At 40.6% G+C, this 15,661-nt stretch overlaps 1 protein-coding gene and 1 pseudogene across 2 annotated transcripts in view; both read right to left on the reverse strand.

Moving 5' to 3' along the window:
- Positions 1-215, reverse strand: part of gcn1 (GCN1 activator of EIF2AK4) — a 53,686-nt gene extending 53,471 nt beyond the window's left edge. For both annotated transcript variants that reach the window (XM_076271088.1, XM_076271087.1), the window contains exon 1: positions 190-215. In XM_076271088.1, coding sequence (XP_076127203.1) covers positions 190-207 — 18 coding nt within the window. In that variant the 5' untranslated portion in view covers positions 208-215. The remainder of the gene's footprint in view (positions 1-189) is intronic.
- Positions 216-5,588: 5,373 nt separating this feature from the next.
- On the reverse strand, positions 5,589-9,960 carry LOC143106533 (tripartite motif-containing protein 16-like; annotated as a pseudogene).
- Positions 9,961-15,661: the final 5,701 nt, after the last annotated feature.

The following is a 15,661-nucleotide window of genomic DNA, read 5'->3' on the forward strand; positions in this document are numbered from 1 at the left end:
GCAGTTGTTAACGTCACTAAACAGGGACTCTTTATTTGGTAGAGTTGCTCGCAACGATACGTTTGTATTTCGTCAGGCCACCAAAGAGAAAAACACAACGAGCAAAATGTAATTCACAGTCTTGTTTAAAATGCAGGGAACACATGTAGCACGGCTGAGCCCCGTGTTAGTCACGAACGACACACCAACCTGCGTGTCCGCCGCCATCTTGCCGGTCTCGATCTGGAACGATTTATGACGTGTCTTCCGGTTAATTACATCAGGTCAAGTGAATACGGCACCAGAGAAGGGTCATTCAAGAGAAACCAAAATGCGGTTCTCAAAAGTATGGGGAGAACCCCTCCAAGAGGACAGGGTGAAAAAGGACCGAAAGATATGTACCGCAAATCGATACAAAATATAACCATCGCCCAGTGCTACACATTCTCTCAATAAATAAAGCTTGTGAATTTGTCTCCATTTCCTTCTCCATCCGCTACTCTTGCAACTTTTGTGTAAATGTGTGATATGTGTGTGTTTGCATGCTTTTGTGTAGGCCTACTGTAGGCCCTGTGCTTTTCTGTGTGTGTGTGTGTTGTGTGGGGATTGATTTTTACATCCCTACCTCTGCCTTCACCGGACCCGAATTGTGGGCAGTCTCGGAATTCGCAAACGCCCATGCACATTAAATATGTGGATTTAGTGCCATGAATCACATCCTCACTGATGAGCGCAACAGAATGAACGTGTCCACACTGAACAGTCTTCTCTTCATTGCTGTTAATGGGCCAGACGTGCGTTCGTTCCCTGCTCAGAAGTTTGCAGAGATGTGGATAAAGAAGGGCGAAACGCTGCAGATGAAGCGCCAACAAGCCGAAAGTGCAACATGATGTCTGACATCAGAGCAAACTGTTTACTTAGTCTAATTAGCTGAAATATTTTAGTGCTGCCGCGATTAGTCGATTTAGTCGACTTAATCGACCATGAAAATTAGTCGACGCCAATTTTTTTAGTCGAAGAGTCGTTTTACTATTGACCGCCTATTTATTTTTGGTCTCACACGGCTGTAATGTTATATTAACTCTATGTTATTAACTCTTGAAAAGTACAATGACTGTCTTTGGATGTTAAACAGGCTACTAAGACTTTGGCATGTTTTAAACCCCACTATGCACGCAAGTGTTAACGCCAGCAGCAAAGCTGCGTGCCTGCCTGCTTTCAGCGCAATTAATTATTAGGCAGAGCTAAGTGGGGGGAGCTGAGCTAGAAGGTTACGCTAGTCCAGACTCTGACTAATATAGTAGCCTATTGTGGAAATTGAAATAAATGAAGTGAAGTGTCTCACGTTGACAACGCAACGGCGTGTCATTACTGTAATTCATTCATACAAAAAAATGTTAAACCGAACATGCCGCCGCCCGTGATATCATCAATCAAGGTGCGTGTCATTTCCCATGATCAATAAGTCACGACGCATATTTTTTTAGCGTTCAAGCCAACTGATAAAGTGAAGTAACCTATGTGGTAAGACGCGCAAAGTGCCTGTAGCCTACTTGTTTTGAACATGCTGATGTTAGGCTCATTAGCAAAGTCCTCAACTCCTGTCGCCTTTCAAAGTCCAGCGTTTCTCAAACTATGGGCCGCGCGGACCAGCACCGGCCGTAACGTGGACATTGCTGGTCCGGAGCCGCGGAGTGAAATTATTCCCGGGGCTTCGTCTGATAATTTGCTGCGCAATTGATCAAGGAACGGCGGACCAACAGAAAAAGAAAACAAACTTTTCTGCAATCAGGTAGCAATCAGTATGAATTACATGCTAATTTGGTGTCATCAAACATAGAGGCATACAATTAAATGGTGGTATAAGCGTTCATTCAATGCGCGAGAGAAACTGAAACCACTTGATAACGTTGGTAGCAAATCTCCAATTCAACCTATTGGAAAGCTATTTAATTATGAAACTACATTTAATAGAACAATGTGGATTTATGCAACTTCCATAAAAACAGAGCACAGACTATAATACACTATCTATCTATTGTATAGTCAAATTTGAATAACGTGGCCAAAAGCTTGTGGCGTAATTAAATATGTAAATATTCTTTCCATTTGCCTACCAGTATATGATGCTTGCATGAGGGAAACATCCCAAATGGATGACACCCATATAATTGCTGTTGTTTTGAGAAGTATTTATCATGCAACCATGCAAAAGCAATGGAACTATTCTAACTATATTTTACATTAGTAAAGCAGTCCTCTGATGTGCATGTTTTCAAACTTTTTGTGAACAATGTTAGCACTTTAAACACTGGCTGCTTTGAAGTGCATGTATAACAATATAGCATAACAATAATAATTGTGATGTGATATAATGATAATTTGATGGGGGGTGGGTTCATGTAGGTGGGCCCTATGACCCCAAAGTATGCCATGACCAGGCCTCAGGTCAAAGAAGTTGTCCATGTCGATGGCAACACTGGCATACAAATAAAGTCTATCAAAGGTCTGACATTACTGTAGATCTGAAGGTAGCATTTTAAATGGGTGTTTTTTTTTTTAATACATAATGTTTTTGAACAGTTTACTTACAGTAATACAGCTTCTAACAAAAGTAGGGTGATATATATTTTACGTTTTCCCTTTAGTTGAGTTCAAAATAAAATGTACACAACAAAACACTTGATTTAAAAAAAAAATAGTCGTTTAGATTAGTCGACTAATCGAAAAATTAGTCGAAAGATTAGTCGTTAGAAAATTAGTCGTTAGTGGCAGCACTAAAATATTTTGACATGTGAAATCTTAATCGATTAGGTTTTATGTTACATTCTAGAGTCTGATTGAGTTGCCTGTCTGCCATGTTCGCGTGATCGGCCCTTATCCATGGTCCTGAAACTTTATTAATTACGACATCTCCCACATTGCAGGTGTGGCCATCGTAGAAAATTAAATGTTTCATGTCTTTTAAGTTTGCATTAAAGATGAATGTTCAACTGTTCAAAATTGAATAGGGCCTACTAGAAATAGAATTAGGCCTGTCGATTGCTTGTTTCTCATGATAATCGCCCTGCGTGTGCCTGTGTAAAAAATCGCACCCTGCATGCGTGTGCATGTGTGTATGTGTGTGTGTGTGTGTGTGTGTGAGAGAGAGAGAGAGAGAGGGAGAGAGAGGAAGAGTGTGTGATAGTCCTGCCTTGTAAAAATGTAGTAATAAGTACATTTCAACATCATCATCCTGTATTGGCAACCCTTTGCTCAACACCACCATCTACAGGTTGATGGGTGCCGTGGTGTAGTCTACGCGATACGCAGGACTACGCAGTATACCCACTTAAAAAGCATCACCATCTCAGTACCCACTTAAAAAGCATCACCATCTCACTTAAATAGGCAAGGATAGGTATTAACATTTGGGGTTGATCCCAGTATACCCACTACAGCTAACTATACACCACTGGATGGGCATACAGTCAAAACATTTACACCTAAATTCATTGATTGTATGGCCCCCCATGGGAAATATTGTTTCATTTTAAAACACAAATGAGTGGTTATGGGTTAGGTTGATGCTGGTCCTTGAGACCAACATACCATAATAAATTCATCATCTTGGGTGCCACGGTTCGGGTAGTTATTGGGGGGCCCAGCGTGGGGGAGTGGCCCCCAGGGACCAAGCAAAATGTTTCCGTAAAAATCTAGAGGGGCTATGCCCACCAAGTTTCATCATGTCCCCCAGTGTTCGTTGACCAAAAATTCAGGAAGTTGATGACAGGAAAAAAAAAACTTTGACAGTTCCTATATAGCATAACAAAGCAATTATATGTTTTCATGAAGACTCCAAGTTATGTTTAGTTCAGAGATACCCTAGGTTGTAAAAAGTAGAAGACAAGTCCTATAAAGTGACCAAATACATAAAATCATCATAAGCCAGATAGACCATCAATTCATAGATGCCAACTATGTCACTTTAAGGAGAACGCCGCCATGCTTACACATACATACAGCAATTCTTCTCACAGTCACAACTAGGGTGACCATTCCTCTGGATTTAGTCCAGACAGTCTTTCAAGTCCTCTGTCACACATGCACACAACTATTACCATTTAACTAAATTAGAAACTTATATAAAACCTAGATCTTCTTCCAGAGGTCAGCTTGAGGTCATTGATCTTTGTGATATGACATTTCCATGCACAAAATTACAGTAAAAAGGGGTGTATCTTTGGATCTAATCATGATAGCAATATAACCTAAACATGCTTTCCCATGTTTCCAGGCATGTGAAGCTCATTTATAACATTAGCATCACTCTTAGAGGTCAACGTCATGGAGACGGTCAAGGTCAAGGAAACAACTCCTAATAATGGCAACATGATAAACAAACATCAAACAACAAAAAACAAGTTAAAAAGGAAATGTCTACTAACTGATTCTAAAATCACCATAGTACAGTGACATTTATAGTAAAGGCCTTGACCTTTGAGAGTGAAACGTACAGTACCCTCCAGAATTACTGGCACTCTTGGTAAAGTTGACTAAAAACAGGTATAAGAAATCATCCCTTGATTATTTATTGCACTCTCACAATGAAAACAATATGGAAAATCCAACCTTGAAAGGAAGCACATTTATTCTGAGAAAAAGGAATATCTAAAAAATAAATACATATTTTTAACAAATACACATTGCCCACAATTATTGGCACCCATGATGTAAAATTATAAAATGTAACAGAACCACCAGACTATTCACTTTGTGAATGATTTTGGATCCACATACACTCCTATTCTGGATCTGGCCGCTAGAGGGAGTTGTGTCTCTTCATTGCTGTGCCTGAATGAGGAGCACATGCACGCACACACGCATGCACACACACACACACACTCCCATTCTGGTATCTGTCCACTAGAGGGAGTTGTGTCTCTTCATCACTGTGCCTGAATGAGGAGCCAGAGCCAGAGAGGGCCAGACTCCAGGACTGATCTGACCTTTTGATCCTAGTTTCAGACTGACACACACACTCTCCCACATCATGCACTGATGTCTAACCCACAGGCCCTTTGTTATTTATTCAACAACCATTTGAACAAACAATTATAAAAGGTTTGAGAAACAAACATGGATTATTTTCATTGATTACATGACTCAAAAAGATTAAATATACTCCATCAACAGTAGTGATCATGTGGGCTATTTATTAAAAAATAAATGTAACATCCACCATAACATCCCATACATAATGGTACATTTTGTATGCAAGTAGATAGATAGATAGATAGATACTTTATTGATCCCCAGGGGAAATTCAAGGTCTAAGCAGCATACATACAACACAAACACATTCTTTAACAGCAGAAAGACTAATTAAAGTATATAATATAAAAACACAACTAAGCAGTAAGGACAGTAGAAGATAAAGAATATGCTAAATATACTAAAATACAAATTATACTAACACTTAATACAATATGTAAAAATATACTAAAATACAATTACAAAAAAATATATACTAAAATACAATTACAAAAATACAAATTATACTAACACTTAATCTAAATCAATTCTAAAAACAGTATCCACATAGTGGTGATTAATAAATCAGAGGCGCTTGCAATGACTTGTCTGAAAAGTCTTTCGGGGCAGCCATATCAGCTATGTTGCAACAAGAAGTGTACATTTCATCATACACCAAACATCTTTTTTTAATCTCTTGAGTACAAACTCATAAATAGTCACTTCTAGTCCACATCACGTAATGCCCCACCACCACACACGTGTCACGTATCTGGTCAGCATATCTGTATCTGGGGTCTTTACATTTCTGTACTGTGTGGCTCACAACAGCTTCACTGATGACCAAGTGCCTATATAAAACACAGGGTAGAGTGTGTGAGTGAATGTGGCCTGGACTCTGTGCAGGAGGGTCATTGTGTCAGAGATGCTGTAGAAGGCCAGAGTTCCTGCCCTGTGATCCACATACACTCCTATTCTGGAACTGGCCACTAGAGGGAGTTTAGTCTCTTTACTATTGTGCCAGAGAGAGGAGCTGTAGCTGGAGAGGTACAGCTTCCAGGACTGATCATTACCTCCAAACACACACACACACACCCTCCTTTCCTGCTGATGCTTTTATATGAGACTGCTATATCAACCTGCCCACTCCACTCCACCTCCCAGTAGCCGCGTCCAGACACACCCTCTCTACACAGCACCTGCCACACATCAAATCTCTCTGGATGATCAGGATATGACTGGAGCTCAGCTCTCCACTCCACCCTCCTGTTCCCCTCAGACAGATGGAGGTTTCTGTGTGCTGTGTTTGGATCCAGTGTGAAGTGACAGGAGTCTGATGGAGGAGAAGAGAAAACAGGACACACTTAGACTTGTATTTGTGTATTAGAGAGAGAGTGTGTATGTGTGTGTGCCTGTGTGTATGTGTGTGTGTATTTAATGTTACTGTGTGTGTGTGTGGGTGTGTATTTAATGTTACTGTGTGTGTGTGTGTGTGTGTGTGTGTACTGTGTCTATATTTAATGTTAATGTGTGTCTATGTGTGTGTATGTGTGTGTGTATTTAATGTTACTGTGTGTATGTGTGTGTGTGTGTTTGTGTGTGAATGTAATGTTAATGTGTGTGTGTGTGTGTGTATGTATTGTTACTTTGTGTGTTTGTGTTTATGTGTGTGTGTTTATTTAATGTTTCTATGTGTGTGTGTGTGTGTGTGTGTGTGTGTGTGTGTGTGTGTGTGTGTGTGTGTGTGTGTATGTGTGCGTGTGTGTGTGTGTGTGTGTGTGGTTAGAGACCTTTGGAGTTGTGCATGTGTGTTTATTTGTGTGTCCAAATTACACTGCAAGAGCTCCTCTCTGGTCACTGGTTCAGGAAAAACAGCCTGGACATCAGACACTGAAACAGAACATATCACTTTACTACCAAACACTTAGATTTTGCAGTATAAAGAGAATATATATTGATGACAGCACACTCATTTTCAAATCACATCAGTAGAGGTTGTATAAAGAAGGTTATGTGGCATTATGAGTCCCCAGCTGCTTAAATCTTAAAGACCTCCAACCTCCCACTGACGAGTCCCTCATCTTCATTAGGAGGGTAGGGGCATGTTTAGAGGCCCTTATCTTCATTAGGAGGGTACGGGCATGTTTAGAGGCCCTCATCTTCATTAGGAGGGTAGGGGCATGTTTAGAGTCCCTTATCTTCATTAGGAGGCTAGGGGCATGTTTATTCAGTGAAACTATCATTCCGTTGCTAGACCCCAGTTATAGATCCTTGGAGGCTGTTGGAATCAGCCAGTAAAGACTTACTGTTTGGTGGCAGAATCTCTTTACTGTCTGTTCTTCTGACTGGGAGTTCAGGATCAGTATCTGGGAACCAACACAGAGACACCCATTCACCCAGAATCAACAGAACAAACCAACACACATCTTGCTTTGCATATTATCTTGTGTGTACTCCTTTTGGGAAATGTTTGGTTTTTAACATTTGTGACAGGCCTTTTAGCTCTGGAAGGAAGCTAAAAGTTTAAAATTGTTTTATTTCAGCAGTAAAAGGGAATGCAACTTAATGACAGACTCACATTCTAAATACTGGATGATCTTGATTTGTACCACTGTTGAGAGACACAGAACATACAGAGTCAAATGAATCCATAACAGTTTGAACATAACAGGGTCTTATAAAAGTAGTTCATCATTGTGTCCATTCTAGAGGTTTGTCCAACCTGCTGCAGATATCTTGGCTACTTCCTGCTTGAAGATGCAACCCAGTTTCTCCTCCAGCTGCACCTTCACTGCAGAGACAGATTCCTTCACAGCCTCAAAAGAGACACTTTGGTTGAAGGTTATGCTGGGTAAGTCTTTACAGCGAGGAGATTTTCTGAAAGATGGAATATTCTACGGAGAAAAATATAAGAGTTTATTATGAAGGTCATGCTGGATGGAACTGTACTGCAAGTAGCACCAGTGATTGACAACATTCTGCAGAGAGAAACACACAAGAAGATACCAGTACAGGCCACCTGAACATTCAGTCAGGGCTGTTTCCCCAAATGCTGCAGACATAATGAAGTTCATCAGTTGGTTTAGTGTATGTGTGTAATTATGCATTAGTGTGTTGAAGTGTGTGTAGGCCTACATGTTAGATACATACTGTACATACTGCGTCTGCATGTAAAGCAATACAATCTATTAGTTACCTCATCACACATCATACAGCTCACATACAGAGTTTTATTACACACTGTTGGTGTTTGGACATGTCATATATTTCACAGAAAGTTATCAACTCAATACTTTGTCTTATTCTTTACATTTAATTTCAGTTTCAAGAGGGCAGATCAAATGTACCTTGAGGAAATGGATGTGATCGTCTGTGTGTGAAAGCTGCTCCAGCTCAGCATCTCTCCTCTTCAGCTCAGCAATCTCCTGCTCCAGTCTCTTCAGGAGTCCTTCAGCCCGACTCACCTCAGCCTTCTCCTGAGCTCTGATCAGCTCTGTCACCTCAGAGCGCCTTCTCTTAATGGAGCGGATCATCTCAGTAAAGATCTTCTCACTGTCCTCCACTGCTGTCTGTGCAGAGCTCTGTTAGGAGACACACAAATCACGAATCAGCACCCTCAAATTAGGTAAGAAGGGTGGTTTACCAACTTTTCCTCAAATTTGCCGTCAGAAGTTCTCTTCTGTGAAGCTGCTCTCCCTATGGGTAGGCTATCCATGATCTGTGAAATTAATGACAATAACATGTGAGAGGTGAAACCTTCATCAGTCTGCTGTTATCTTCTCTGCTCACCTTGAGAGTCTCCACAGCCTTCCTCAGCTCCTGCAGCTCCTTCTCTCTCTCATGGAGTCTCTGCTGGAATCTCCTCTGGGTCTGCCCCAACTGCTTCTGCTCATAGGAATACAGACAAACTCAACTATGCTTCCTATTTATCAAAACAATGATTACAAATAGCCCATTGCTATTTCTTGATGAACATGTAATATAAACAACATGAACTCTTTTCAGTTGGAGAATTGGTTTAAAGCATTAAACACAAATCAATCTGGGTCATAATCTGTAATATCGGACGGCTTGTATCACATTCAGGTTGGTTGATGCTGCCATGTGAATGTTTAACAACTTATACAACATTTTGCACTTTGCACCTGCTATGATTCTCTAATGAGAACAAGAGTCTGCAAACAATCAGTAAACTTTAAGTACAAGAATGTTGTTAAATACAAACACATTATATGAGTATCAGACCTTTCAAATGAAATGAAGACACAAGTGTAGCTCCAGCACTCACCTGTTTGTTTTTCCATTCTGCAGCAGCTGTGACTGTGTCATGGCCTTTATGTTCGTCCATCGTGCACAGATAGCAGATACAACTCTGATCAGTACGACAAAATATTTCTAAAACTTTCTTATGTTCAGAGCAGATCCTTTCCTGTAGCTGGCCTGTGGCAACAACCACTGAGTGTTTTCTTCCTGGGTTTACATCATTGTGAACTTTGAAATGAGTTTCACAATAAGACAACAGACAATCCAGACAGGACTTCACAGCTTTTAGTTTTCTTCCAGTGCAGACATCACACTCCACATCTCCAGGTCCAGCAGTAGGTAGAGCAGGAGGGGCAGCGTGCATTCTGGTCTTCTTTCTTAGTGGTTCCACAAGCTCTGCGACAACATTATTTTTGTTTAAAACAGGTCTTGGAGCGAATGTCTGTCTGCATTGTGGGCAGCTGTAAACTCCCTTCTGGTCTTCCTGATCCCAGCAGCCCTTAATGCAGCCCGTGCAGTAATTGTGTCCACAGTTAAGAGTCACTGGATCCTTCAGTAGATCCAAACAAATCGAGCACATTAAAATGTCTTCGTTACTTGAATTCGCCTCTGCCATTTTCGCACGTGCTAACAAACAGCCTACGAGAAGCTGTCGAGCAACAATTTTCTTTTACTTTTGTGTCTTGTTGTGTTGTTCACAGCTTCCTTGTTGCGTGCAGAACGGGGTGCCAGCCCGCTTTTATTAATCATGAAGAATAACATGACAAGCTGCAACATGATGTGACCTATTATAAAATAATAACATCAGCTGCAGGGTTCTCAAGTCTCACGAGACACACGCAATTCAACAAGTTCAGACGCTCACACGCCACACCTTGCATTTCTCACGCAGAAATAGGGATGTCAAGGTATCTGCATAATTATTAGAGGCGCAAGGAGAGGATTTCTCGCAGGGTTCAGAACAGCGCAGCATTCACCAGCCAAATCAAAAAAAAAAAAATAGCCACTGACATCCAATCAAAAAATAGTGTTCGTTGTATCGGGGTAAAATTCCAAAATAGGACATCCCCTCCCTGCAACCACGTTATGCTTGTGCGCTTATGTGGGGTTACACGCTTAAGATTTCAAAACTGCACCAAAATATTTTTATTCAGAAATTCAACTGTCTCATTTAGTAAACCAGCCTACTTATGGCACTTTAAAAGTGTGTTTTATTTATAAACTAAACTAAACTGTCGGTCATTACGAAAACATAATGATTGTGTCGTTGTGTTGATAAAGGCTGACATAAGAGACATAGCAAGATGGGTACAAATCCCAGACTGTCCTGAAAAATAAACAAAAATGTATATGGAGGATGTATAGATACTCTAAAAAATGCTGGGTTGTTTTTTCAACCCAAACGCTGGGTTGAGGCTGTTGGGTCATTTTTTTGGTTGTTTTTACTCATATTGGGTCATTTCTGTAACCCAGCTGGGTTGATAGTTTATCACTGCTGGGTTGATAGTTTAGGGCTGTGCTCCCTCCTGTCCCCCACCTGACGTGGAGTAGCCTACACTACCCAGCACCAGGGTGACTTCAACAACTGTGCATAGTTATTTGAAGGTTGAGGGGGGAAAAAATCGTCAGGCAGGCAGGCATATTCTTTCAACCGTCAAGTCCAGCAGCTGTCAAAATGCAATGGAAATCAGGTGATTTCGGAAGGTAGAAGCTAGGTCCTATGTATCTGTTTTTTTTTTTTTTTTTTTTTTCCACCCAAAACACCCAATCCCAATCCTCCCCCACCTTTTTTTTATGCAGCCCTTGCCACTTAATCTACTAAACCCCTCTTCTACTGCACTTTTTACCCCCCCCATAAATGCACAAATAGGCTGACACCAGACATAATTTCACTGCATTTCTTACTTCCAGTAACTATATGCATGTGACAATAAACTTCCTTGTATCCTTGTATCCTTGTACCCTTCGGGTGATATCAAGGAATATTCTGCCTTCCATTTCGTTCAGCTTCAAGCAGGTTAGCAGGCACTGCATGAAAAGTGTGATTTTCGTCACTATGCAGCACTGTAGATTGTCGTGGAAGTTCAGGTTAACGGCTGTTCACGGTAATTTGCAGGCAACACCGAAAACTGCCATGAATTGTCAGAAATTGACGTGGGCCTTGCTTGGCAGTTGTCCCCCCATGACCCCCCTCCTCCTAATTCTAGGGGAGGCTTTAACATGTAAATGAAAATGCTGTGAGCTATACAAATGCAAATCAGGGTTGCAGGGGGAGTTTTACCCCAAGTGACATTTTTCTAAAAGGTAAGAAAATCTCTGGTACAAATAGATCAGGCTCAGTATAGCGTAATTATAGACTCTTACATTTTAGCTTGAATTGATTTATTTAATCAAAGTATGCTAGATTACTGTGTATGCCATTAGCAATGGCAAATGTTATGTAAAAAAATACACAAAATAATTTATTTCAAAAATTTGTTTTAATCAGAATCAGCTGGTAAAATGTGAATCAGAATCAGCAAGGTAAAATGTGCATTCCATGCAAACAACATTAGAATCAGAATGAGGGGTCATTCCAGCTAATATTAGCTACTGTTAATGTTAAATCTACTAAAGTACAGACTCATAAAAACATAGTTCTGTATTCACTGGGTAGGAACTGCTGAACAGAAACAAAACTAACTTTTACAACGAACTACAATTAGCATACCAGCAGCTGGTAGGTAACGTTAGCAGACTTGGAAACTTTATGCTAATTAAATATGCTTCGTGGCTAACGTTTGTCAACTAGCTAACACAGTCGAAGTAGTCTCTTCACAACACGTAACTTACGATAATAATCATGCCAAACAACATCTTATTAAATCATTCATGGTAGCCTCATATTATAGCCATGTAACCTACTGGGTTCTTGGTGGTAACATTAACTTGGATTCACTAACTGAATAATGTGTTAACATTAGCTAGCTAACGTTAGCACTGCTGAACTTATGTTTGTCAGCCTAATGTTAGGCTAATGGTAATGTTAGTGTTATCTCAGCAGCTAAGTAGCTAATGTTATCAAGTCTCTGACATTATTCAGTTAGTGATGTTACACCAAGAACCCAGTAGGTTCATGGTTTCCGAGTGTGTTGCACTAATAATTTGTCTCCTGGTGGATTTTTATGTCTGTCAATATAATTCACTGGTAATGGTTCATGCAAGTCTTGATATAAAGTGCTGTAGGCTAACAGTGATTAAAATGCACTCTTTTTTTCTTTGATTGACAGGACTGACCCCCAAAACGGACTTTGGAATCTGCCTGCCTTCATGGAAGTGGGTCAGTGTAACGCTTTGCAGTGCTATGTTCTATTTGCAGAATTCACATGAAAAAATATAAAAATATAGGCTTAAAAATCCGTCCGTTATCCATAGGACGGCACAGTAAATGTGTTATTGTTGCTTATTTTGTTTTTCAATTGAGCACAGTTATGGTTTTCTGTTCAGAAGTTAAAAATGTAAATGATGCGTCAATTTTCTAATTTTCCTTTTTTGCGCTTGTGGTTGGACTGAACCACGAGCACCGGGGGGAGAACACCATCTAGCATCTCTACCATCAGCCTCTACCAACTAGGAAGAGAGCGCCGCCTGAAGTTGTTTGTGATTTTGACTCATTACTTTAGAGATTAACTAGATGTACCGCAGAGCGGTACAAAATATGACCGCCGCCCAGTCCAGCACATTTTTTCCACAAAAAGAAATCACGCTGAAAGGCCTATATGATTCTAACTGTCTCACTAAATTCCATTATCCACACTCAATTCTCACTGGTATCTGCTAGACAACAAGTACCAAAACATGATTAGTTCATAGATTTCACATGTAAAATTCATTTTATACAACCCCACCTCCATCTTGCCTGTTCATAATTCTGAGAAATTCTTGATTGTTTGTGTTATGTTTATGTTATGTGTGTGGGTGTGTGTGAGTGTGTGTGTGTGTGTGCTTGTGTGTGTGCCTGCGTATGTGCCTGTGCATGCAAGCGTACATATGTCTACTGTGTGAGTATGTGTCATACGTATGATTACTGTGGATGTATGTGTGTGTGTGTGTGTATCTGTTTGTGCACGTGTGCACATGAAATGGGTTAACATGGCCCCTTGAGATCAACATACAAAAAAAATGGTCCTCCTAAACCCTAAGGTTTTCGAGATATTCACAGAAAACTGTGTCTGCCCTACCCTCCTTTCGGGGGGTCCAGTCCAGCGGGGGGGCTACAGATCAAAACGAAAAACGATGGTTCCATGCTATCCATGTGGGGTTACATGCCCACCAAGTTTCGTGTACCCCGGTCTTTCAGTGTCCCGGGAATCATTGACGGAAATTTGGGCATGCGAAAAAGAAAAAGAAAAAATCTGACTAAACCTATATGCTTTGCTGCGCGGCGGTCATAATTTCAGGCATGCAAACTCCTCACCTTTCGGCGAAATTCGCCGTTTTGAATCCAAAATGACTGACTTACGTGGTTTGTGCAGAACCGATGAGAAAATATTTAGGGGGGGGGGGGGTGTCAACGTGAGCTGAGTTTACTATTGTGCAGACGCAAATACATCCTGGTGTTGCCAGAGCGCCATTACAAATTTCAGCAACGAATGTTAGGCTATGTGCGTTTACTAAACATCAGTGGAAGCTTGTTGCTGCAGAGGCAACGTGAACAGAACGCTCGCGCAGGTATAGCCTCCTTTTGTGAGCGCAGATAGGCCTAGATGCGTCTGAAATGTCAGCTGGAATGTGAGCACGGCGAGGAGAGGTGCCTAGAGATGTCACAGGTGGGCTAGTTGAAACTTTCAACTTCTGTTAGCAAAAGACGTTGAGATTAGTATAGCAACGTAGCATTGGCAGTTTTGTTTTAATGTTGTTAAAGTTAGCGATATGAGACAGAAATATAGACACAACGAGTTAATTTGATGAATAGGTTACGTGCTGTACTTGGTCTAGATCGGCAAAAGGTGAAGCAAATACACAGATCAGTATAGCAAAGGCTAATGTGAATGACCTAAAGAGTTAAATGTCTCCTAAACTGGGCTGTACAAAACGTTTAACTCTTTAATTATTCACATTAGCCTTTGCTATACTGATCTTTGCTATACTGATCTTGCTCAGAGACAAAATCAGTGTTGATTGACATGTCTTTAAGAAACGTTCAGTGACCTGATCTGAAGTAGCCTGTGCCTATAGGGTAGGCTACAGTTTAACATGTAGTGTGAACACTATTCACACAACACAACTTTATTGGTTGGTTAAACAAACTAACTAGCACAATGCCACAATCTGTAAGTAACCTAGGCTGCAGGATAACACTTGTTATGAAACAGTGTGCCCTCCACAACACACCCACCCCCCTCTCCCCCAACATTATAAATCAATTGCACCATATTGCTATGTAGCATAGTAATGTTATACACCATTTGAAAGCTTGGACACTTGGGAATCCATATAACCTTTTTCATGTACAATCTGTATAGCAGTGTTGTAGTACTCGAGTCCGAGACTCGAACTCGAGTCCGAGTCATTAGCTAAATTTAGAGACTCGTGACTTGACTTGGACTTGAGCACTGATGACTCGAACTTGGACTCGGACTCGTGCATTCGCACTCGCGATGACTCGTCGAGGACTCGACTTTTTTTTGTAATATATCATAAGGCTATAATTGTAGTATGTCATTAGGCTATAATTTGCTATATGATTTTAATATCTAAATTATTCGTAATACTAGTTTTAGTTCAAGGTAATGTTAGGCTACTGCTTCGTGTCGTAGGCTACATCGCAAGTCACATCATGTTCACATGCAAAGCAAACTAACGTTAACTTTAACACCAAAATGCCTGGAGATATGGCCGCCGCTATTTCAATGTAGTAGGCTATAAGGCAATATTAGTTCTCATACATGACATAACATTAAGATTACACTCAGCCTAGGCTAAACAACACACACTGCTGCTGGATAGCTGATCATCGTGACTTGGTGAACAGTGTTTTCCCTGACTGACGCGAGAAGCGAGGTTCCATTCATTCATTTTCATTCGGGGCGTGCCCTGCCGTGCTTCTGTCTGTTAATTTGCAGCAGGCTATTATCGGATGAAAGAAAAATAAACTAAACGTTTTCCCGATCAAGATATAGCATACTTCTTAATTTTGGTGTAATAAAATAGGCTATAGAAGCATAACATTAAATTGCCTAGTAGAGTGTCCATGTAGGCTAGTGTCAATGTAGGCCTACGTGTCTGCGTAAGTCAAACTGACAAACTGAACCTCTCGTGGGTAGGCCAGAAACAACTATATTTAAAACCACGAATGAACTGGATTACTGTTACTGTTCAAACGAGCGAATGGATAGCCTAAGCCACTGCACAAAAAAAAAAGGCA

The sequence above is a fragment of the Alosa pseudoharengus genome, unplaced genomic scaffold, assembly GCF_046254945.1.
Source record: "Alosa pseudoharengus isolate Yale_2024_CS ecotype anadromous, Long Island Sound unplaced genomic scaffold, YU_APseudo_1.1 YU_APseudo_1.1_scf_6, whole genome shotgun sequence".
NCBI lineage: Eukaryota > Metazoa > Chordata > Actinopteri > Clupeiformes > Clupeidae > Alosa > Alosa pseudoharengus.